Consider the following 23,573-nt stretch of genomic DNA (forward strand, 5'->3'; position numbering starts at 1 on the left):
AAATCATATTCTCTCAATTATGTAAAAAACTTAAGATTCAAAAAAGCACAATAGATCCTATTTTTATTGAAACTTGATTTTATTGCCAACTTTTAAAAGCCACAAAAATGTTAAGATAAACTTAAAAGCTTCTCCTGCCCTGATCATCACAAATCTCCAGGATGACCCAAAAAAATATAACAGTTGGTCTACTGATTAGATATGCATCCCAATAGATTTCACATTTAAATGCACACACATAATAAAATCAAGCTTCCTTACCAGTTGGGTAATGAGATGGCTTCTTAAGAATGCTGTGAGGTTGAGAATTAATAAAAATCTCTGATGACAATGTGGTTTTTCCTGGACTCTCAGTTGTTATTTGAGTGACGGCATCTGACGAGAGCTTGAGAGGAGTGTCACAGTCTTCATTCCTTAAGTTATCTGACGTTACACTAAATACAAAAAACACCACACGAAATGAGATATGACAGTCTATGATGGAAAAAGTATTTCATAAAATGGTCAAGATCAAATTTGATGATATAAACTTCAAAAGGTTATCCCCCCTCTCCCACAATGCCACTCTTAATGCAAACCCTTCTTGACCCTGTTCATCCTTTAAGCCTAAACTTGCCCCTTGGGATAACAAGCTATATGATCTATTTGCTTTTCATAAAAAGAAATCATTTGATGTAAACCATAATGATCTTTCTTCAGCAACAGAAAACTGTAACTCAATCTCCAGTTCCTCTGTCACAAGATAAACAATAAAATGTTCTAAGAGCACAGTGGAGGTAAATGCTCCCTTCCTCTGAAAGAGTTCGGGAGAAAGTTCTCTATAAACTTTGAAGAACTAAATAAATATGAGTTAGTATTTTTCACCAAAGGATATGACATCTGAGCCAGGATTTCCAGGATAAAGGCACAATTTCAATATCAGTAAACATTTATCTAAGGACGTTTTGTACTCAGTATTGTGCTAACTGCTATTCTTGCCCACAAGAAGTTTACAATCAAGCTGAGATGTGAAAGGGAGAGGGAGAGATAATATATATAAACAGGTATTTTCAAGATAATTTAATAGAACATTTAAGGTAAACCAAGATTACAAAATAGAACATTTTTTAAGGTAATCTTATAAAGAAAGGCACTATCAGATGGGAGAACCTAGAAAGAAATGGCATCCTTCGGAATGTGGTGTTTGACCTCAAGTCTTACAGGAAGCTTTTCTTGCTTTTCTATAAAGCAAGCAACAAGCATTCTAATACAATAATAATAATAAGCCCCATCAGGCACTATGCAGTTCACTAGGGAAACAAAGACTTCTCTCTGTCTCACCACCACCACCACCAAAAAACCCAACATGGATCCTGTTCTCAAGGAGTCCACAGTCTAATGAGAGATAACTTTCAAGCAATTATACACAAATTCTACAGACAGGATAACTGGGAGATAACCTTGGGAAACCAGGAAAGCTTACAGAAGGAAGACTTTTGGGACCTGAAGGAACTCTTTATTAAATAAAGAAGGGAGAACCAATAAAAATAGCCGGATTCTAGAAATGTATCTTCTCGTTGAGGAACAACAAGGTCAAGTATATGCATAAAATGAGAAAGAAAAGATCAATAAATTAGGCTTGCATCTAAAACAGCTCGAAAAGGAGCTAATTAAATTTAAGACCCCCCAACCAAACACTAAACTTGAAATTCTAAAAATAAAAGGAAAGATTAATAAAATTGAAAGTAAAAAAACTACTGAATTAATAAATACAACTAAGAGTTGGTTTTATGGAAAAAAAACCAAAATAGATAAATCTTTGGTAAATTTTATTAGAAAGAGTAAAATCAAATTATTAGTCTTAAAAATGAAAAGGGAGAACTTTCCACCAATGAAGAAATCAGAGCAATAATTAAGAGTTATTTTGCCCAACTTTAACCAATAAATTTGATAACATAATGAAATGGATGAATACCTGTGATGTTCTTCTTCTTAATGGTTCTCTCTGGGAGCAGGTTTCTTGAAGAGGTTTTCTGGAGGCAGCTTTAGTATCAGTTAAAAGTAATAATTACTCCAAAATGCAGCCAGCTGATAAAATGCAAACATTTATTTTCTCCTTCCAAAATAACCTGGTTAGTTTTTCTTAAGAGGCCTATCTTTCTGCTTGGTTCCAAGAGCTCTTGCAGCTTCTCCTTTGCCTCTGCTTTCTTCAGCCTCCAGCCAGCACAAAGGTGGAAAATGGAATGAATCTCTCTTGCCTCCGAGAGAGGACTTGTGGGCTTCCTCCCAGTGTGCTCCTCTCCGACCCCTGGCAATGTTCAGAAGTAACTAACTTGACTGGCTCTCTGAAACTCTATTTATGCTTCTTCTCCAAGAGTGGGATTGTGGGATATGAGAGTGGGATTATGGGTTTCCTCCCAAAGTGCTCCCGGCCTGACCCTAAGAGCTTCAAGGGACGTGTGAATTCACAAAGTTACAAAGTTAACTTTGTGAATTGTTGTGAGTTCAAAATGTTGGAGTTCTTGTTCTTCTCAAAACACAGCCGGTTTAGCTTAGAGCCCTCCAAATGTCTCCAAAATCAAAGGTTCTGTCCTTTAGCCTCTGCGTCTGCCTCTGCTTTCTTCAGCCTCCAACCAGCACAGAGATGGAATGAATCTCTTGTTTCCTTCACTTGGGGCTCGGCTACTTTCTGATGAGTCTTTCAGACCAGCTTGGTCTCAGTGGGGGGCGTGCAGGAGCCCAGCCACCTACCACAGTGGTGTGAGATGAAGATGAATCTGGTTGTCCACTGAACTCTTGACTCGTAGCTTCTTCCTCTGAAAACTCTTCTTCTGCCACCAGCCAGCCAAGTGGAAAATATTCTGCCTTGCCTCGGAGAGAGGGCTTCTGGCGTAATTCCGCTGAAATCTGTCAAAGTGCTCTCTGTCTGCACCAGAGTTGCTCCTCTCCAGTCCAGCTGAATTCTCCTCTGCGACCAGCCAGCCAAGTGGAAAATATATTCTGGAATAGCTCTCTCTTCATTGGCCTTATATGTGAATCTTCTGAGAGAATGGGATTATGGGTTTTCTCCCATAGTGCTCTCTGGCCCAAAGTGCTTTAAGGGAGGTGTGAACACAAAGGTGTAAACACAAGCATTGTACTAATTAGTTCTACTTAGTACCTTGTTTCAGGTTCTGGCCAAAACATCTTCTTGTAAAATTAGATCAACTCTAATTAGTTAGCAGTTTGTAAAGATTCCAACAGTGAATCTCCCATACTTGTGAACTTCAATGAGTAAAGATGTGAACACAAGCATTGTTTCTTGGTACCTTGTTTTTCCTGGCCCATAACATCTCCTTGTAGGATCAGATCAATCATATTGACCCATGCTAAATTAGATAATTATTGTCTCTATCAACCCTAATGACTTAACAGTTTGTAAAGATTCCAACATCTCCCCTTTTCTTTTGATTTAGAACATAGGCGGTCATGACCTCCCTGACTTCTCAAGGAGATGAGAACCACAAAAAGAAGGTGATCACACCTTCCCTAACTACTGAAAAAAGAAGTGAAAACACCATAAAAAGAAGGTGATCACGCCCTTCCTGACATTTCAGGAAGGGAGATGAAAACACCAAAGGAAATGGGAAATCAAATCAAATTAGCGGGTTTTCTGAAGGAGCTCACTTGAAACAGGTATACATAAATCCATCAATATGGGAGGAATTACACATAATTACATAAAATACATAAGCACATAACAATATAACACAGGCTAGTAGTAATGTAACAAATAACATGAATCAACATGAAAATTTAAGTACTGCAATAGTCTCATCAACAATTTTTCATCTCAAGGAATTCAATGATTCCTGCTGGGTTTTGTTCATCTTGTGTTAGGGAATCCAATGATTCATGAAGATTTTAAAGTTCTTTTAAGAGTCTCATTGTCAGCCATGTTCTTTCAGTGTCAGATGTTTCTTAAATCTTCTCCTTTGTTTCCAGATTTTTCTCTTTTTCTGTTTCTCTCTGATGGACAAGGTGAATACGGCTCGTTGGCACCCATCTGATTCCTTCTCCATCTGTGGAGATACAAGCAAACCCTCTTTCCCAAGCAGTTAACCTATCTAACTCCCTTCTATTTACCACTTTTGGGATTTCTCATCATCATCTGGTAATTACATTGGAGCTGTTTGCTCTGGACACTGCCCTGTTGGGTTAAAAAACTTGTATTCTCCCCAACTGTAATCCTGATTGCTTTTCTGTTGGTTGATCATGTAATCTCTTTGCATATGATTACTTTTAGGCTGATCACATCAGAGTCCTGATCTTCTACAGGCTCTCTGGGTATAATCTCAGCTGCCATCATGCCCCACCTCTCTTGTGTATGATATCTTGAAGCTGGGCTCTACCTCTTATTTCTCTGGGTCAATCTACAGTCTGAGGCCCAGTGGAAGCCTCGGTTACATTCTGGACATGGGGTTTGGGGTTTTATTCTCTCACCCTGTCTTCTCATTCTATCTCTGTATCTACATTGGGCTCTCACATGTCCAACTTTCCACACTGAAAACATCGACAAGTTTCTCTAGAATTCCCTTGCCAAGAGGGACCCTGTCTTTCCATGTTCATCATAGTTTGGGTATAATAAGCATTTGTGCCCACTGTGGCACAACCTCTTATGATCTCCTCTAAAGGAGCATCTCTGTCTAGTCCCCATATAATTCTTCTGCAAACCTCATTGGCATTTTCCTTTGCCAGATGTCTGGTCATTATTTCTATGGCAGCATTCTCTCCAGTGATTCTTATTACAGCTGTTTGCAAACGTTCCACAAAATCTGCAAAAGGTTCATTGGGACCTTGCTCTATTTTTGTGAAAGCTTTACTTCCATCCTTCTGTCCAGGGAGAGAATTCTAAGCTTTTATTGCAGCCTTAGAAATTTGCTTATACACTGTTGTGGGATAATAAATCTGTTCTGAATTCTCTCCATACTGACCTTCACCAGCTAGTTGGTCAAAAGTAATTTGTCCAAAAGTTCCTGTTTGCCTATTGCATTGGGCTTGAATCCCACATAATTCATGAAACTCCGAAAGCCACAACAAATTTTGTCCAGGTTCTAAACATGCCCTAGATATGGATTTCCAATCATTCGGAGTTAAGATTTCATAAGACAAATTATCTAGTAACATTTTCACATAAAACGATGTAGCCCCATAAAGAGTGCAACCCTTTTTCAAATCTTTAATTTTTTCCAAATTAAAAGGAGTGTATTTTCTCTCTTTTTGACCTGAAGAGTCAAGCTTTTCAATCACAGGATATACTTTTATAAAATCAGATATATCTTCTCCTTCATTTTTTGCTTTAATTAATGCCTCTTCTAATCTTGTCATATTCTGCTTACAGAAGATGCCTTAATAGGTGGTTCTGATTACATTACTCCTTCTTTACTCCCTCTCCCCCTCTTCTTCCTCCACCTATGAACTGGTGGAGATAGGCCTATCTTTCTGCTTGGTTCTAAGAGCTCTTGCAGCTTGTCCTTTGCCTCTGCTTTCTTCAGCCTCCAGCCAGCACAAAGATGGAAAATGGAATGAATCTCTCTTGCCTCCGAGAGAGGGCTTGTGGGCTTCCTCCCAGAGTGCTCCTCTCTGACCCCTGGCAATGTTCCGAAGTAACTAACTTGACTGGCTCCCTGAAGCTCTATTTATGCTCTTTCTCCAAGAGTGGGATTGTGGGATACGAGAGTAGGATTATGGGTTTCCTCCCAGAGCGCTCCCGGCCTGACCCTAAGAGCTTCAAGGGACGTGTGAATTCACAAAGTTACAAAGTTAACTTTGTGAATCTCCCATACTTGTGAACTCCAATGAATAAAGGTGTAAACACAAGCATTGTTTCTCAGTTCCACTTAGTACCTTGTTTCTTCTGGCCCATAAATCTCCTTGTAGGAGCAGATCAATCATACTGAACCATGCTATATTAGATAATTATTGTCTCTATCAACTCTAATGACTTAACAGTTTGTAAAGATTCTAACAAATACCTTCAAAAATAAAGGTTGCTCAGATTAACGGAGGAAGAAGTAAATTGCTTAAACAGTCCCATTTTAGAAAAAGAAACAGAATAAGCTATTAATCAACTCCCTAAGAAAAAATCCCCAGGACCAGATGGAGTTACATGTGAATTCTACCAAAGATTTAAAGAACAATTAACTCCAATGTTATATAAACTATTTTTTTTTAATTGCAAATGAAGGACTCCTACCAAATTCTTTTTATGACACAGACATGGTACTGATACCTAAACCAGGTAGGTTGAAAACCGAGAAAGAAAATTATATTGATGTAAAAATCTTAAATAAAATATTAGCAAAAAGATTATAGAAAATCATCCCCAGGATAATACACCATGAGCAAGTAGGATTTACACCAGGTATGCAGGGCTGGTTCAATATGGAAAACCATTAGCATAATTGACTATTTCAATAACCAAATTAACAAAAAACATATGATCATCTCAATAGATGCAGAAAAAGCATCTGATAAAATCCAACACCCATTCCTATTAAAAACATTAGAGAGTATAGGAATAAATGAACTTTTCCTTAAAATAGTCAGTAGCATTTATTTAAAACCATCAGCAAGCATCATATGTAATGGGGATAAACTGGAACCATTCCCAATAAGATCAGGAGCGAAACAAGGTTGCCCACTATCACCATTACTATTCAATATTGTATTAGAAATGATAGCTTTGGCAATAGAAGTTGAGAAAGAGATTAAAGGAATTAAAGTAATGAGGAAACCAAATTATCACTCTTTGCAGATGATATGATGGTATACTTAGAGAACCCCAGAGATTCTACTAAAAAGCTATTAGAAATAATTCATAACTTTAGCAAAGTTGCAGGATACAAAATAAATCTCCAAAAATCCTCAGCATTTTTATACATCGCCAACAAAATCCAACAGCAAGAGATACAAAGAGAAATTCCATTTAAAATATATGAGAATCTATCTGCCCAAAGGAAAGTCAGGAACTATATGAGCAAAACTACAAAACACTTTCTACAAGTGGAAAGTCAGATCTAACCAATTGGAAAAATGTTAAGTGCTCTTGGATAGATCAAGCAAATATAATAAAGATGACAATACTACTTAAACTAATCTATTTATTTAGTGCTATACTAATCAAGACTTCCAAGAAACTATTTTACTGACTGAGAAAAATAACAATAAAATTCATCTGGGAGAACAAAAAGTCAAGAATTTCAAGGGAATTAATAGAGAAAACAAATGAAGGCGGCCTAGCTGTACCAAATCTAAAACTGTATTATAAAGCAGTGGTCATTAAAATCATTTGGTATTGGCTAAGAAACAGACTAATTGATCAGTGGAATACGTTAGGTTCACAGGACAAAACAGTAACTATAGCAATGTAGTGTTTGACAAACCCAGACTCCAACTTTTGGGATAATACACCATTTGACAAAAAATTGCTGCGAAAATTGGTATGGCAGAAACTAAGCACTGACCCATACACCAAGATAAGATCAAAATGGGTTCATGATCTAGGCATAAAGAATGAGATTATAAATAAATTAGAAGAACATAGGATAGTTTACCTCTCAGACCTGTGGAGGAGGAAGGAATTTGTGACCAAAGAAGAACTAGAAATTATTATTAATCACAAAATAGAGAATTTTGATTATATCAAGTTAAAAAGGTTTTGTACAAACAAAACTAATGCAGACAAGATTAGAAGGGAAGCAATAAACTGGGAAAACATTTTTACAATCAAAGGTTCTGATAAAGGCCTCATTTCCAAAATATATAGAGAATTGACTCTAATTTATAAGAAATCAAGCAATTCTCCAATTGATAAATGGTCAAAAGGTATGAACAGACAATTTTTGGATGAAGAAATTGAAACTATTTTTAGTCATACGAAAAGATGCTCCAAATCATTATTGATCAGAGAAATGCAAATTAAGACAACTCCGCGATACCACTACATTCCTCTCAGATTGGCTAAGATGACAGGAAAAGATAATGCTGAATGTTGGAGGGGATGTGGGAAAATTGGGACACTGATACGTTGGACTTGTGAACGGATCCAACTATTCTGAATAGCAATTTGGACCTATGTTCAAAAAGTTATCAAACTGGGCATACCCTTTGATCCAGCAGTGTTTCATTGGGCTTATATCCCAAAAAGATATTTAAAAAGGTAATGTGATGGCTCTCCTCATGATTGGCGCTTGCTGAATGCGTGGTGGTGAGATAATCATAGGCAAGGACTGCAGGGCTGAGGGAGAGAGGTCAGAGGCACTTGGCTGTAGGATGAGGAGAGACTATGGATTACAGATACATCTTTGGCAAGCCACATGGCAGCTTGCCTGCCTCCTTCACTTCTCACTCTAAAAGCCAAGGACTTTGATTGACCCTGACTCTGACTGATCCTGAGGCCCTCCAGGGACCTAGCCTGGATATTATTTTTGGTGCCCCAATGTAGACTAAGGACCTGCATGAAGCTCAATTGTAATTTCAGTGAAGAAGTCCCTGTGACCAGGAAGTAGGGTGAGTATTAAAATAAACAAGCAGGAAACTTTGTTAAGGGAACCTCCCCCCCCCCCCCCCCCAGCAACCCCTTCCCATGACTCGATTGCAAAAGACAGCAGAATACAGCTGATTTGAGATTAGAAACTTATCCTGTCATTGAATAGCTTAACTCTTCAGGTCAAGAAAAAGAAGATACACTCCTTTTAATCTAGAAGTTGACTTATGAAATTTTAATTCCCTATAATAGGGATTATAGGGAAATCTATAGCAAGGACATGCTTAGAACCTGGACAAAACTTCTTGTGGCTCTCTGAATATAGTGAACTCTGTAGAATACAAACCCAACAAAATAGGCAAACTGGAGTTAACACACAAATCACCTAACAGGTGTAGGTTCTTATGCAGATACTTCAGCACAGATTAATTACCCCATAGCAGCATATGAGCAAATTGCTTCTGCTTCTATCAAAGCATGGGGCACCACCCGCCCCAGATTAAGATTAAGGGAAGCCTTCACAAAAATAGAGCAAGGTTCAAATGAACCTTTTGCTGATTTTGTGAGACATCTGCAGACAACTGTCATATGAACTATTGGTGAAAATGCAGCAATAGAAATTATGATAAGATAACTTGCTAAAGAAAATGCTAATGAGGTTTATAAAAGAATTATACTAGGACTACACAAGGATGCTCCTTTAGAGGAGATCATAAGATGCTGTGCCACAGTGGGCACAAATACCTTTTATAGCCAGGCTATGATGTAGACTTCCCAAGATCTGAACATGAGAAGACAGGGTTCCTTTTGGCAAGGGACTTCCAGAGAGACTTGTCAGTTCTTTCAGTGTGGTAAAGCAGGGCTGTGAAAGCTCAGTGTTGGTACAGAGATAGAGTGAGAAGACAGGGTGAGAGAACGAGAGTCAAAACTCCATATCCAAAATGCAACAGAGGCTTCCATTGGGCATCAAAATGTAGACTGATTCAGGGAAACGGGATGGTGGACCCAGCCCCAGGGCCCAACCCAAAAAACACTTGGGGCATGATGGCAGAGTCTTTAGAAGTTCAGTACTCCACTATTTCAAAGTCTGATTCTTTTTGTACAGCAAAATAACTGTATAGACATGTATACATATATTGTATTTAACTTATACTTTAACATATTTAACATATATTGGTCCACCCTGCCATCAGGAAAAAGGGGTGGGGGGAAGAAGGGGAAAAGTCGAAACAAAAGGTTTTGCAATTATCAATGCTGAAAAATTATCCATGCATATATCTTGTAAATAAAAAGCTATACTAAAAAAAAAAAAAAATTTTTTTAAATCTTGACACACAAAAAAATTAAATTAAATTAAAAAAGAAGTTCAGTACTCAGACATGATCGATCAGCCAGGAAGCAACCTAATGGGAGAAAGGGATTACAATTGGGGAGAATAGAGTTGTATGCAGCTGGGACTACTGAGATATGCCCTGGAGAGGTGAAATCTGTTCCTCTCCATTCTATGGATCCCTTGCCTTCAGGCACAGTAAGCTTGATCATTTTACCTCCTGAGAGTACTTAAAAACAGTGTTTATCCATACACTGATGTGGGAAACTGGGGAATGTGTAGACAATATCCCAGTCACTAATACAGGTAGACAATTTGTGACTTATCAACCAGGAGAAGTAGTAGCATCAGATTTACTGATACAGACTCCTAATAAGCAATCTGGTGATAATTGCCCAGATTCTGACTCCAAACAACAGAATCCAGGAATATTCTGGACTGCAGCACTGACCGTCCTATGCTGACTGACTATATAAAATGCATACCATTAGAAGGATTGGTAGACACAGGTGCAGATCATACAGTCATTAGAGGTGCCAACTGGCCCAGTCACTGACTAAAGATTAAGGCAGACACCTACATGTCTGGCATAGGAGGATCAATAGCAGCTGAAGGCAAGTTTTTACTCCTTTTATAGTTGAAAAAATCCCCATCAATCTATGGGGAAGAGACATTTTACAACGGTTAGGGTTACAAATGAGTACTTCAGTTTTTTAGGCAGGGCTGCTGTTGAAGGCCTGCCAACACTCTCACCTGTTCCCATTCAATAGAAAACTGATACACTAGTGTGGTAGAACAGTGGCCCTTAGCTAGTGATAAAATTCAGGCCTTAGTAGATATAGTACAGGAGCAACTTGACCAAGGACACTTACAATTTTCTCTAAGTCCTTGGAATTCCCCTGTATTTGCTGTAAGAAAGAAATATGGAAAATGGAGGATGCTGACTGATTTAAGAAAAGTAAATGAACAGATAGAAACTAGGGGAACTCTTTAGCCTGGACGTCCATCTCCTACTCAGTTGCCTAGAGAATGGCCTCTTTGGGTTACAGATATTAAGGATTATTTCTATTTTATCACTCTAGATAAGGAGGATATGAAAAGATTTGTCTTTTCAATGCCCAGAGTTAACTTAGTTGAGCCTAATAAAAGATATGAATGGACAATTTTGCCGCAAGGAATGAAAAACAGCCTTACTATGTGCCAAATGTATGTTGCTGCTGCTCTTACTCCAGTAAGAAAAGCATTTCCAAAAGTTATGTTATTACATTACATGGATGATATCTTGGGATGTGCACCTGATGAGTAAATGTTAGAAATATGTCTACAAAAGACCATAGAAACACTAAGGAACTACAAATTGCATCTAGCTCCAGAAAAAATTCAAAAGACATGCTCCTTTTCAATATTTAGGATAGGAAGTATATCCTAAAGTGCTTATAGTACAAAAACTTTCCTTAAGAAAAGAGAAGTTGAACACCTTAAATGATAGGAGATATCCAATGGATGTGTCCAGTGTTAGGCTTGACTACCTATCAATTATAACCATTATATGACATTTTAAGGGGAGACAGTGCTTTAAACTCACCATGCCAGCTTACAAAAGAAGCGCAAGAGGCCTTGAGAGAAGCTGAACTGGCTTTATCCAATTGGTTGAAAGAGTCACTCAAAAACCCTTGAAAATATCAGTTTTTGCTACAAAAGAAGCACCCACAGTAGTTCTTCATCAAGGAGATAGTGTAATAGAGTGGGTGAACCTCCCAGCATGACCAGAATAAAGCCTTATTCCTTACCCAGTGTTTGTGGCTAAGATTTTATTAAAGGCTATTAAGCAAGCAGTACAATTATCTGGGATAAGACCTGACAAGATATACACCTTTTATACTAATGCACAAATTAATGTGTGCTGTGAAACCATCCCAGAGTGGCAAATTTTATTGGCCACGGCTCCAAATTGTACACAAGGGTCTCCATTAAAGATAACCCAACTATTACATAATTGACAATAGATTCTTAAAGAAAAGGTTTCTAAAGTTCTTCTTAAAGGACCAACTACCTTTACAGATGCATCCAAACATATATTTGCGCTGTATACTCTTGTGACTTAACTATAAAGAGAGTAGTCAGAACTCCTTTTCAGTCCACTCAGCAAAATGGATTATATGCAATCATTCTAGTTCTTACTTATTACCCAGGAGATGTAAATATAATATCTGATTTGGCCTATTCAGTAGGTATGGTACAAAGAATTGCCACAGCCCAAATAAAATTTGTAGCTTCCAATATATATCAGCTCTTTAAGGAACTTCCAAGAGCAAGTGAAAAAGCATTCAGATAAGATTTATATCTTGCATGTCCACTCTCATAGTAGACTTCCAGGTCCTATTTTTGATGGTAATTCAAAGGCAGATAGCCTTCTAACCATGTTGGCCAATACTCCTTTATTTCAGGCAACCCAAGAATCTCATTCTAAACATCATCAGGATGCTCAAGCTTTACGTTTGAAATTTGTAATAACAAGAGAGGAAGCTAGGAGCATAGTAAAAGCATGTACAGCTTGCCTTCCTTTCCAAGTTCCTACGCTCCTTGCAGGGAAGAATCCTCGTGGTTTGAGACCCAATGAAATTTGGCAAATGGATGTGACCCATTATAAATCTTTTGATCATCTGTCTTTTATCTACGTTGTGGTAGACACATTTTCAGGATTCACTTTTACAATCCAGCAACAAAAGAGACAGCCCGAGTGGTCACTGAATTCCACATATAAGCTTTTGCAACTATGGGTATGACACAAGCAATAAAAACAGATAATGGACCTATATATACTTCTAAACATTTTGCACACTTTTGTGCACAGTATAAGATTTTACACACCACTGGCATACCCTTTAATCCTCAAGGACAGGCAATAGTAGAAAGGAGATGCTCCTCCAAAAACAAAAGGGGGAGCCACAGGTAACTCTAGAGAACTTCTAAATTTAGCTCTTTATACTATTAACTTCTTGATTTTTGACAAAGATGCACTGGCTCCGGCAGACAGGTTTTATAACCCACTGGAAGGGCAGTGTCCAGTGTGAGAAGCTCCACTATCTTTAGATAATCTGCAGGTGATGTGGAGAGACCCAGAAAGTGGTGAATGAAAGGGACCAGATAGGTTAACTGCTTAGGGGAGAGGGTTTGCTTGTATCTCTACAGATGGAGAAGGAATTCAGATGGGTGCTAACGAGCCGCATTCTCCTTGTCCATTGGAGAGAGACAGAGCAGACCCTTGAAAGAAGGAGAAGACCCAAGTAATGTTGGGTGGTTCCATCGCTGATTGTGCCCACCACTGAAAGAGCATGGCAGTTATGGCAATTGACTCATGGACTGAAGAAGGCATATGTGTGACTGCTGTTTATATACCCTCCTTCTAGGACTTCTAGAAATCTTTTACAATACCATGTTGATTCATATTGTTATATTACTACTTGCATGTACAATTCATGTTTGTTACACCACATTGAGCCTGCACCGGCTGTGGGGAGAATTATCACTGCTAGCCTGTGTTTTATGCTATGTGCTTATGTAATACCTCTCATGCTGACGGGTTTGTGTATACCTGTTTCTTGTAAGACCCTTCAGCCCAGAAACCCACTAACAATATCTGGCTTGACTCCCCACTTCCCTTTGGTGTTTTTTATCTCTCTTCCTGAGAAGTTGGGGGAGGGGGGAAATCACCTTTTTGGTGTTTTCACCCCCATTTCTGATATGTCAGAGAGGCCGTAATTGCCTCCTTTTTGGGGTTCTCACCTCTCTAAGAAATCACCTGTTTTCTAAAACAAAAGAAAGCAGGAGATGTAGAGGGCTGAAACTCTGAAAAGGTGTGTTTGAATAAGACAGCAGAGCACTTAAGGCTAATTATCTATTTGATATGCGATAATGGCTCTATAAGCATATACTTAGATGATATGGTGATGTGATGGCTCTCCTCACCACTGGCACTTGCTGAATGTTTGGTGATGAGGTAATCGTAGGCAAGGATTGGAGGGCTGAGGGAGAGAGGTCAGAGGCACTTGGCTGCAGGACTAGGAGGAGAGAGGCTGGAGACTCCGGACTCCAGAATCCAGGATACATCTTAGGCAAGCCGCATGGCAGCTTGCTGCCTCCACTTCTCCCCCTAAAGACCAAGGACTTTGATTGATCCTGACTCTGATTGATCATGAGGCCCTTCAGGGAGCTAGCCTGGACACTATACTATATGATGATCAATTCTAAAGGACATTGCTCTCTTCAACAATGAGATGATCCAAATCAGTTCCAATTGTTCGGTAATGAAGAGAACCAGCTACCTCTAGCGAAAGAACTATGGGAAATGAGTGTGGACCACAACATAGCATTTCCACCTTCTGCTATTGTCTGCTTACATTTCTGTTTTCCTTCTCAGGTTATTTTTACCTTCTTTTTAAATCCAATTTTTCTTGTGCAGCAAGATAACTGTATAAATATGTATACATATATTGTATTTAATGTATACTTTAACTTATTTAACATGTATTAGACTACCTGCCATCTAGGGGAGGGGATGGGGGGAAGAGGGGAAAAACTGGAACAGAAGGTTTTATAAAGGTCAATGTTGAAAAATTACCCATGCATATGGTTTGTAAATAGAAAGGTATAGTAATAATAATAATAAAAAAAAAAGATACTAAAAATAAATAAATAAATAAAAGAAGATAAACTTAATATTATTTTAAAGCTTTTCAAATTTTTAAATACTCTATAATTGCTGTTATTACTGTATAGTAAGTGCTTAATAAATGTATGTTAAATTAAAAGAAAAAACAAGGTCAAGTATAGTGGGAATTGTGGGAATCAACTGAACCACACTGACTCTATCTGTGACAATTCTGTTCCCTTTCTATTCAATTATGGGTCTAGTCCAATTTCTGTCTTGTAAGACTGAGAAACATTTATTGCAAGGTTTGAACCCTGCTTAAACCACCCCTACCTGTTGCTTAAGAAACCTTTAATTAAGACCCTGGGTTATACTGACCAGAAACCCAGTGAGATCCAAAGATAGATGTTTTTTTACAATTATACATCTTAAGCAACCCATATATCTTATTTGAAAACCTGTCCTGCACTGGCCAGTTACTACTTCCTTGTTCCTTCGAATGATTACAGAAATTGGGGTGGGAATGGAGGGAGGTGGGAAAAAGGAGAGATACCTCTTTTTCTGATTTCAGGGAACTGTGCCTCTTTGCTCTCTCCTCTTCCACCTCAATATTAAGAAAACAAAAAATGTAAATCATAATAATAATAAAAATATTCATCATTTTATAGATGAAAAATTTTTGATAAAATACAATATCATTCTTGTTAACAACTGAAAGCAGTTAGTAACAGCTTAGAAAACAGGAATAAAAAAACTTTGTTTAAAATTAAAAGAGCAAACATATGTTATAGTGATAAGTTAGTCTTTCCAAAAAGATCAGGAGTGAACCAAGAATGTTCATTATCACCATTACTACTCAATATTGTCCTGGAAATGCAAACTATAATGAAACAAAACAAAAATTAAGGGATAAGCATAGGAAATAAAGATACAAATCACTTCATATTAATTTTTATAGATGGTTTACTTTGAGAATTCCAGGGAGTCAATTAAAAAATTAATCAAAACAACTAATAACTTCAGCAAAATTGAAAGATATAAACTAAAGACACACTATTCATCAGCATTTTGGTATATTCCCAACAAATTCCAGGAAATTATCAATGCAGCTAAAATTAAAAGAGAAGCAGGAATTTGGGGAGTAAATTTCTCTGATAGACATTTCATTTCTATGATATATGAAAATTAAGCCCATCCTGGGGAATGGTTGAACAAGTAATGATGTACGAATAGTGGAACTCTTTTAATTTTAAACAAAGTTTTTTTTTTATTCCTGTTTTCTAAGCTGTTACTAAATGCTTTCAGTTGTTAACAAGAATATTGTAAGAAATGACAAAAAGGATGGTCTCAGAGAAACCTGAGAAGACTTGTATAAATTGATACAAAGTTCAGGAGAGAACCACAAGAATAATTTTAAAATGACCAAAAATATTATAAAATATTTCAATTTTTCAATCCTGAAAGACTTAAGAATTCTAAGCAACACAATGACCAAGCACTGTCCAAAGATTCCATAATGAAACATGCTCCAGATAAAGTTGATGGCCTTAGTGAAAACTGAAGCACATTTTCTTTTCTTTTTTTCTTTTGTGAAGAGGGGAAAAGGAATGGGGAACAGAGCTAATGTGGGATTTTGTTTTATATTTCTATGTATTTATATTGGTTTTTTTTTGTTTTGTTTTTGCCTTCTTAAAGATAAATGAAGGAAGGGGAGGTGAGAGGATAAAAATTAGGAAATTAAAATAAAGTTGAATTAAAACAAAAAAAAAGTATATCCAAGAAAGTGGGTAACTTTTAATAGAGGATGATGAGTTTGGTTTCAGACAAGACAAGCTTGAGACACTAACAGGACATTTAGTTGGCAAGATCTTGTAGATAATATGAAATTAGAGCTCAGGAAGAGCTGAAACTAAAGAAAGAGAAAAGGATGATCTTCCCATCAAGACAATAGTTGAAGCCACAGGGACAAAAAATGACATTAAGTGAAAGAAAGAGAAGAGGCTACCCCTGACAGAAATTTAGGGAACTTTAGTCACAATCGGTGATGACAAAGAAGAAACCATAGGTAAGATAGACAACTAAGATAACACAGTGGAAAGAAAGATTAGATTAAAATAGTTAAATTTACTGTTGGCGGTTTTTAATCTAGCAACATCAATAGTAAATCTAACAATTGGGGAACTACCATTTACTTCAGGCACCATTTTATTAGAGCAAACGATTGTCCTTCTGACTTGGCTACTCCTGTCAACAACAGGACAATTTCCCAAAAGCGCCAGCGCGAAGCACCACAAAAACCTCATTCAACAATCCTTCGTCCCCATGGCTCTTTTCTGTCTCCTCTTGCACCAGGATGACACACCAGACACCACAAGTGAGTGCCATGTGTCCAATGTGCCAGGGTTAGCCAGGCCCCAGGGCTCTCCCCATTTCACTGTAGGGAAGTTAATCAACTTCCTCTCAAATCCTATTTTCAGCATCATTCCATTGCTCACTGACTACAGAATAAAATACAAATTGCTTACAATACACCAAGTACTCTGCGCCAAGATGTAGACAGTAGGAAGAAGTGAGTAAAAGATATCTCTGACATGTATAACATGAAAATAACAGCTATAACTAGATGTAGATAAGATTGCTGTACTTGGGAGTCCAGAAGGCTTGAGTTCAAATCCTGTCTCAGACACTTACTAGGAATGTGACCCTGGGCAAGTCATTTAACCCTCTTTGATTCAGTTTCGTCACCTTAAAAATGGAGATAATAACAGGCCTTCATCCTAAAGTTATTGTAAGCATCAAGTTAAATCATATTTGTAAAGACCTTAAAATATTATATGAAATGCTAGCTTTTATTATTATTGAGGTAGTTCCTGGCTCAATAGACCCAGAACTGGGCTGGGAAGTTCTCACTGTCGAAGCCCAAGTTCAAATCCAGCCTCAGAGACTTCTCCAAACAGCCTCCACTGAAAAAGATATCAGGATCTTTACTAAGAAAACCCCACAAACAGTCTGACCCAAATGAGCAACTGAACAGCAGCAAAATTATGTTTCCTTCTAACTTCTCATGCAAATGTGTAGTTATATATTTGTTATGTACTTTTTTAAAAGAGTAATGAAAATTTATTTTCTTGTTAGTTGTATCACATACATATTATATATGTTGTGTTTCATATATATATATATATATACACACACACACACACACACACATATATATATATATATATATATATATATATATATGGTACAACAGAACTTCATTAACAGTGACATGCTGTAATTTATTTAGCCATTTCCCAAAGAAATTTTAGGCCCGAGGTGTCAAACATATGGTTCTTTCTTTGAATAACATTCCCAAGAATGGTCTGAACCAGATCAAAATGTAATTGGGAAATATTTAACAAAATAAATAAAAATACACTAAAATAAAGATAACATTACATTTGAAAACAGTCAATTTGCAGGCACAGGGACCCTTACATAAGGCTTAGCAGGTTTACACTTGGGGACATATTGTTTCAAGATTTTCACTTCTTTTTTCCTTCATAAAGTCTCAGATTCGATAAGATGACAGGAAAAGATAATGACAAATGTTGGAGGGGATGTGGGAAAACTGGGACACTGATACATTTTTGGTAGAACTGTGAACTGATCCAACAATTCTGGAGAGCAATTTGGAACTATGCTCAAAAAGTTATCACACTGTGCATACCTTTGATCCAGCAGTGTTATTACTGGGCTTATATCCCAAAGAGATCTTAAAGGAGGGAAAGGGACCTGTATGTGCCAAAATGTTTGTGGCAGCCCTCTTTGTAGTGACAAAAAACTGGGAACTGAGTGAATGCCCATCAATTGGAGAATGGCTGAATAAATTGTGGTATATGAATATTATGAAATATTATTGTTCTGTAAGAAATGACCAGCAGGATGATTTCAGAAAGGCCTGGAGAGACCTATATTTCACTAAGTGAAATAAGCAGAACCAGGAGATCATTGTACACAACAACAAGAAGACTATATGAGGATCAATTCTGATGGGCATGGCTCTCTTCAACAATGAAAGGATCCAAATCAGTTCCAATTGTTTAGTGAGGAAGAGAGCCATCTACACCCAGAGAGAGGACCATGGGATCTGAATGTGGACCACAACATGGCATTCTCACTCTTCCTGTTGTTATTTGCTTGCATTTTATTTTCTTTCTCAGTTTTTCTTTTTCTTCTTTCTTGATCTGATTTTTCTTGTGCAGCTAGATTACTGTATAAATATGTATACAAGTATTGAATCTAATATGTATTTCAACATATATTGGACTACCTGCCAACTAGGGGAGGAGATGGAAGAAAAGAGGGGAAAATTTGCAACACAAGGTTATGCAAGGGTCAGTGTTAGAAAAATTACCCATGCATATGCTTTGTAAATAAAAAGCTTTAATAAAAAAAAATTTTTTTTTTAAAATAGACCTTATAGCAGGCCCACCATTCATTCAAAGGGCATGATCACCTATTTTACATGACACAGGGAAATGTAAGGCTGGAAATCAAATCCAGTCACAACACATTTATTACTAAGTTATTTAACCTCTCAGCTCTGTTTCCTCTTCTATAAAAAGGAAATAATAATTACAATTACACAGAATTTTATGAGGATTTTTTACTCTCTTTATAAAATTCATAAATGTGGAGTTGTTTTCCTTTATATTTCTCATCGTAAATTTTTAAAGTCATTTTAAAGTGTGTCAAATCCTTTGAAAATTATCTGTTCATGTATTCTGTACATTAGGGAATGGTCATTAACTATTCTATCACATACTAACAATTCTGCATTTACCATAAAATTTTTACAAATTTCATTTTATTTTGGATAGTTTGTTTTTCTTGTGAAAACCCTATTGTTTTAATATCATCAAGCCTATCAATTTTATCTTTAACAATTTATTTATTCTATACATAATTTTTCTTCACAATTGATTTTTTAACAGATTTTTTTTCAATGTTTTTCAATCTTTAATCCAACTGGACACAAGGTATAGGGCAAACAATACAGCATTTAATCAGGGGACTAAGATGTGAATCCCTATTCTGTCACAGACCTGGAAATCTAACTTTGGACATATTGATAGGCCTCAGTTTCTATCTATAAAAAATTAGGGGTTTTGATTCTAACCAGAAGTTTGCTACCATTTTTCATCATCTAATTTCTTATCCAAATTATTTATAAAAAACATTCCTTTCAGGAACCTATGGGTTCAACTTTTATAAACAAAGAAATTCCTGCTTATCTGTATTCTTTGTTTTCCACTGATGAGGAAATAGTTTTTTCCAACTATAAGAAGACTTCATTTTTTAAATAGACGATTTGACCAGCCTTATAGATAAAATGTAAAATTTTATAATAACTCTTTATAAAGTTAATGAACCACCTAAAACACTCTAATTCCCAACCAAAATATATATGTATGTATTTTTATATATATATATAAAATTTTACCTTCTTCCCCAGTGTTACAACAACTCTAATATTCTTTATGACAACTTCGATCAGCTTGACTTGTATTATGAGGGGCTTACCGGCCTTGCGTGTTCTGGACTCCTTTAGAATATGCATTCAAATCTGCAATATTTACTTGGATATGTCTTGAAAAGGATTTTGAAGGCTGGCTATTCTTGTGATATATACCATTTATAAATTCTTCTTTATCTGATAATGGTATAATAGCCAATTCTTTAGGGGCTGGTTCCAGTGGCACAAGACATCTTGACTTTGAGGTACTTAATGAATCATTAAGTCCTGTTCTAGTACCACTGTCCAATTCACGCTGTCTTTTCTTTAAAATCTCATCATCCAGTTTGGCATTAGAAGCCTTGGGGGAGAGAGTTATACGAAGGTAAGAGACTGCTCTTTGTTTGGAGGATAAACCTGAAGAAGGGACAGATGATGCTTCTCCTCCTGGAGTTGGGGAGTTTGGACGGATCGTCATGCTCGACTCTGCTTCAACATTTGCCACAATTAAAGAGTGCATTTTTTGCTTCAGCTGATCCTCCCTTTCCACAGGACGCTGAGAAAGAGGAGTCCGTAAGGAGCATCCAGGACCCACCACGTTATCTGTAGGTGGGACACTCCTAGGCTGGCAATGCTCTGCTTGTTCCTTAGGGGAAATGCTGGGAGAGAATTCTTCAGCTACCCTTACACTTTTGTCATGTATTCCAAGTGACTTGAGACTCCTGCTTCTGGCAAGGTCCTGTTTGTCCAAAAGCTGGCTCTCTTTGACACTGGCTTGAGGCTTGGCAGTAATTGTAATAGCTGGTGCTGCTGAGGATTCTTTCTCTTTTAAACTTGTGGTGAACGCAGACAAATCGCCGGATGCCCGATCATGGTGATTTCCCACAAGCCCTGGATCTTTCCTTACGGCAGTTGCCAGTATCACGTTTGAAATCGGGAGGGGGCTCTTGGACACGGGCCTGTTAGCTCTCCATGTGACACAAGGCAGGCTTTGTCCTTGATCACTTCCGACCACAACTGGAGCACTGGGACAACACAAGGAACGTCTGAAAGCCTCAGAGCAGGATCCGGAAGAAGGACGAGATGGGAGACCAATGGGTTCTCGGGAGGACACGGCAGCAGGTCCCACCGATTCCACCTCCTTTGTCTCCATTTCTTCATGCAATGACCTTGGAGACTCCCTGCTAACATAATGAGACTCATCAGATGTGGAGCTCAGGAATGGCTGATGATTTCCCGACCTAGAGAAGCTCCAAGCTTTCGATTGAGAGGTTTGGAGAGCTGACTTGGCATGGTTGCCACATCGCTTAGTCCAAGATGCCATCGGCTGAATCTGGCTCATCTCTGCATACTCATTACAGCTAAATTCCCGACAACAGTTACCAAATTGTTCATTAACCATAGGTCTGAAGCAGCCATTTTCATGAGCCTCAATAAAGAAATGATCACATGTTTCTGAGATATTTCTTATCCCCACTGGACATGGTAAACCCTAAGAAAATACATACAAAAGCTTTGTTAACGTAGTGGTACGGCTGCAACAAACATTGCCCCACACAACAGAAAAAGTGAGACAAGACAGACCCCCAAGAGAAGAGGCTGTGGGCTTTGAAAGACCAGGCCCTCTTCCTAATGCTAGGAAACACCAAAGGATTTGGTAGTAAAGGTAGAAGGACTCATTCAAAACTGTGATTTTAAATAAAAAAGACATGAAAGGCCCCACCAGGTTAAGGTTGGGAAGATATGATGGTATACTTCAAGAACCTTAGAGATTCAACTAAAAAGCAACTCTAGAAAAGTTGCAGGATATTAAATAAACCCACATAAATTGACATTTCTAAATATTACCAAACAAACCCATCAGGAAAAAAATACAAGAGAAATTCAATTTTTAAAAAACTGCAGGCATTATAAAATACCCACCAAGACACACCCAGGAAGTATAAATAACAAAAATTACAAAACGCTTTTCCCACAAATAAAAACAGATCTAAAGAAATGGAGAAATATTAATTGCTCAGAATAGGCCATCAATATAATAAAAATGACAATTCTACTAAATTAATCTACTTATTCAGTACCACATCAATAAAAATACCAAAACTTATTTTATAAAGCAAAAGAAAAATAAAGACAAATTATCTGGAAAACAAAAGATCATAATATCAAAGAAAGAAAGGCAACCTCACAATACCAGATTTCAAACTATATTACAAAGGTGTAATCAAAAAAACTTCTACAAATATTATCTCATTTGATCCTGACCACAACTATCAATATCCTCATTTTACGAGTAAAGAAACTGAGGAAAATAGAGGCCAAGTGATTTGCCCAGGATCTCTAGCAAGTAACTGAATTCAGAATCTGAATGCAGGTCTTCCTAAAACAAGTCCAGCACTTCACGCACTGGGCCAACTAGTGATGGTTGGCCAGCTCCATGTCCTCCCAAGGTTTCCATAACTACTACTGCCTCTCCAAAATAACCCTATACTGATTCTGCATATTCTCCTTATGTCTACATGCCTGGTCCATCCCTCCCTCCACCAACTCCTCTAATAAAATGATTCAGTTAAAAAGAACCTTTTTCTCTGTGCCTCCCAACCCAGCCTAGGTTTCCCATATACCTGAAATAAGTCCAGTGGCCTCCCACAGCCAAACATGCTAGCCTTGATCTCTTCCACCTTCCTCAGATCAGCTTCATTCAGTTCGGCCATGCAGTCCCCACACTCCGTCGCCAAATTAAACTTCAGACACCATGCTGGGAAGAGAGCATCACAACAATGGAGATAAGAAATACCTCCAGGAATACAACTAGACTCAGGGCTTCAGTTTCTTTTATGATGGAAAAATGAGCAGCTCCCATTTCCAATCAGGACAGTCACCTCCCACAGGGACTGTTGTTTTGGGAGCAAACTATCAGTCAATGATTTGGTCACTGTTGGGCAATTTATACCGAGTGTTTAGGACACTATGTATCTAAAAGCAGGATTTGAACTCGGGTCTTCTTCATACAAAGAGAGGTTCTCTTGCTAAACTGCAACACCATAACCCAACCAAGAAGGTGCTGAGAGCACAACTGGAAATTAACCGAAGTGATGGACAGGTACAGGGAGGAATGACAAATCTTGTCCTGGAGAAAATGGCAAGGGACTAGAGAGAACGCCAGCCGGAGTCATCGAGGTTTTGTCTCTCTGAGGATCCTTCTCTCCAAGGGAGGGTTCCAGTGGGTTTGGATGGGAAGGGATTAGGAAATGACCCTTGGCTATGATTAAAAGAACAAGTTATCACTCCAACAGATTAACTGAACTAAAGCACAGAGAGACAGACAGAAAGAGAGAGTTGGGAGGTTTAGGGTTAGAGAGATATGGAGCTGATCTGCCCTAGCAACTAATCAGCCAAAAATATTTCCTGTCATCCTACCTGAAAATCTTTCTTTCATGATGATACGGGGCCTGCGATTCCACCAAACTCGCATTTATTTGGGTCACAAACACTCCTCTAAAACCTAAGTACGTATAAAAGTGCCGTTCCTTCTCAAACCTAGAATTTCACAACTCGGCCAGTGGCAGAATCAGGAGGCTGGGGG

General features: G+C 37.8%; 1 protein-coding gene across 6 annotated transcripts in view; it reads right to left on the bottom strand.

Moving 5' to 3' along the window:
• ALMS1 (ALMS1 centrosome and basal body associated protein) overlaps nucleotides 1-23,573 on the bottom strand; it is a 110,473-nt gene that overhangs the window by 40,809 nt on the left and 46,091 nt on the right. For all 6 annotated transcript variants that reach the window (XM_051974259.1, XM_051974258.1, XM_051974256.1 and 3 more), the window contains 3 exons: nucleotides 22,612-22,745; nucleotides 20,056-21,479; nucleotides 262-434 (listed from right to left, as the gene is read on the bottom strand). In XM_051974259.1, the coding sequence (XP_051830219.1) occupies nucleotides 262-434; nucleotides 20,056-21,479; nucleotides 22,612-22,745 (1,731 nt within the window). The remainder of the gene's footprint in view (nucleotides 1-261; nucleotides 435-20,055; nucleotides 21,480-22,611; nucleotides 22,746-23,573) is intronic.

Source organism: Antechinus flavipes, chromosome 2 (assembly GCF_016432865.1).
Source record: "Antechinus flavipes isolate AdamAnt ecotype Samford, QLD, Australia chromosome 2, AdamAnt_v2, whole genome shotgun sequence".
Lineage (NCBI taxonomy): Eukaryota > Metazoa > Chordata > Mammalia > Dasyuromorphia > Dasyuridae > Antechinus > Antechinus flavipes.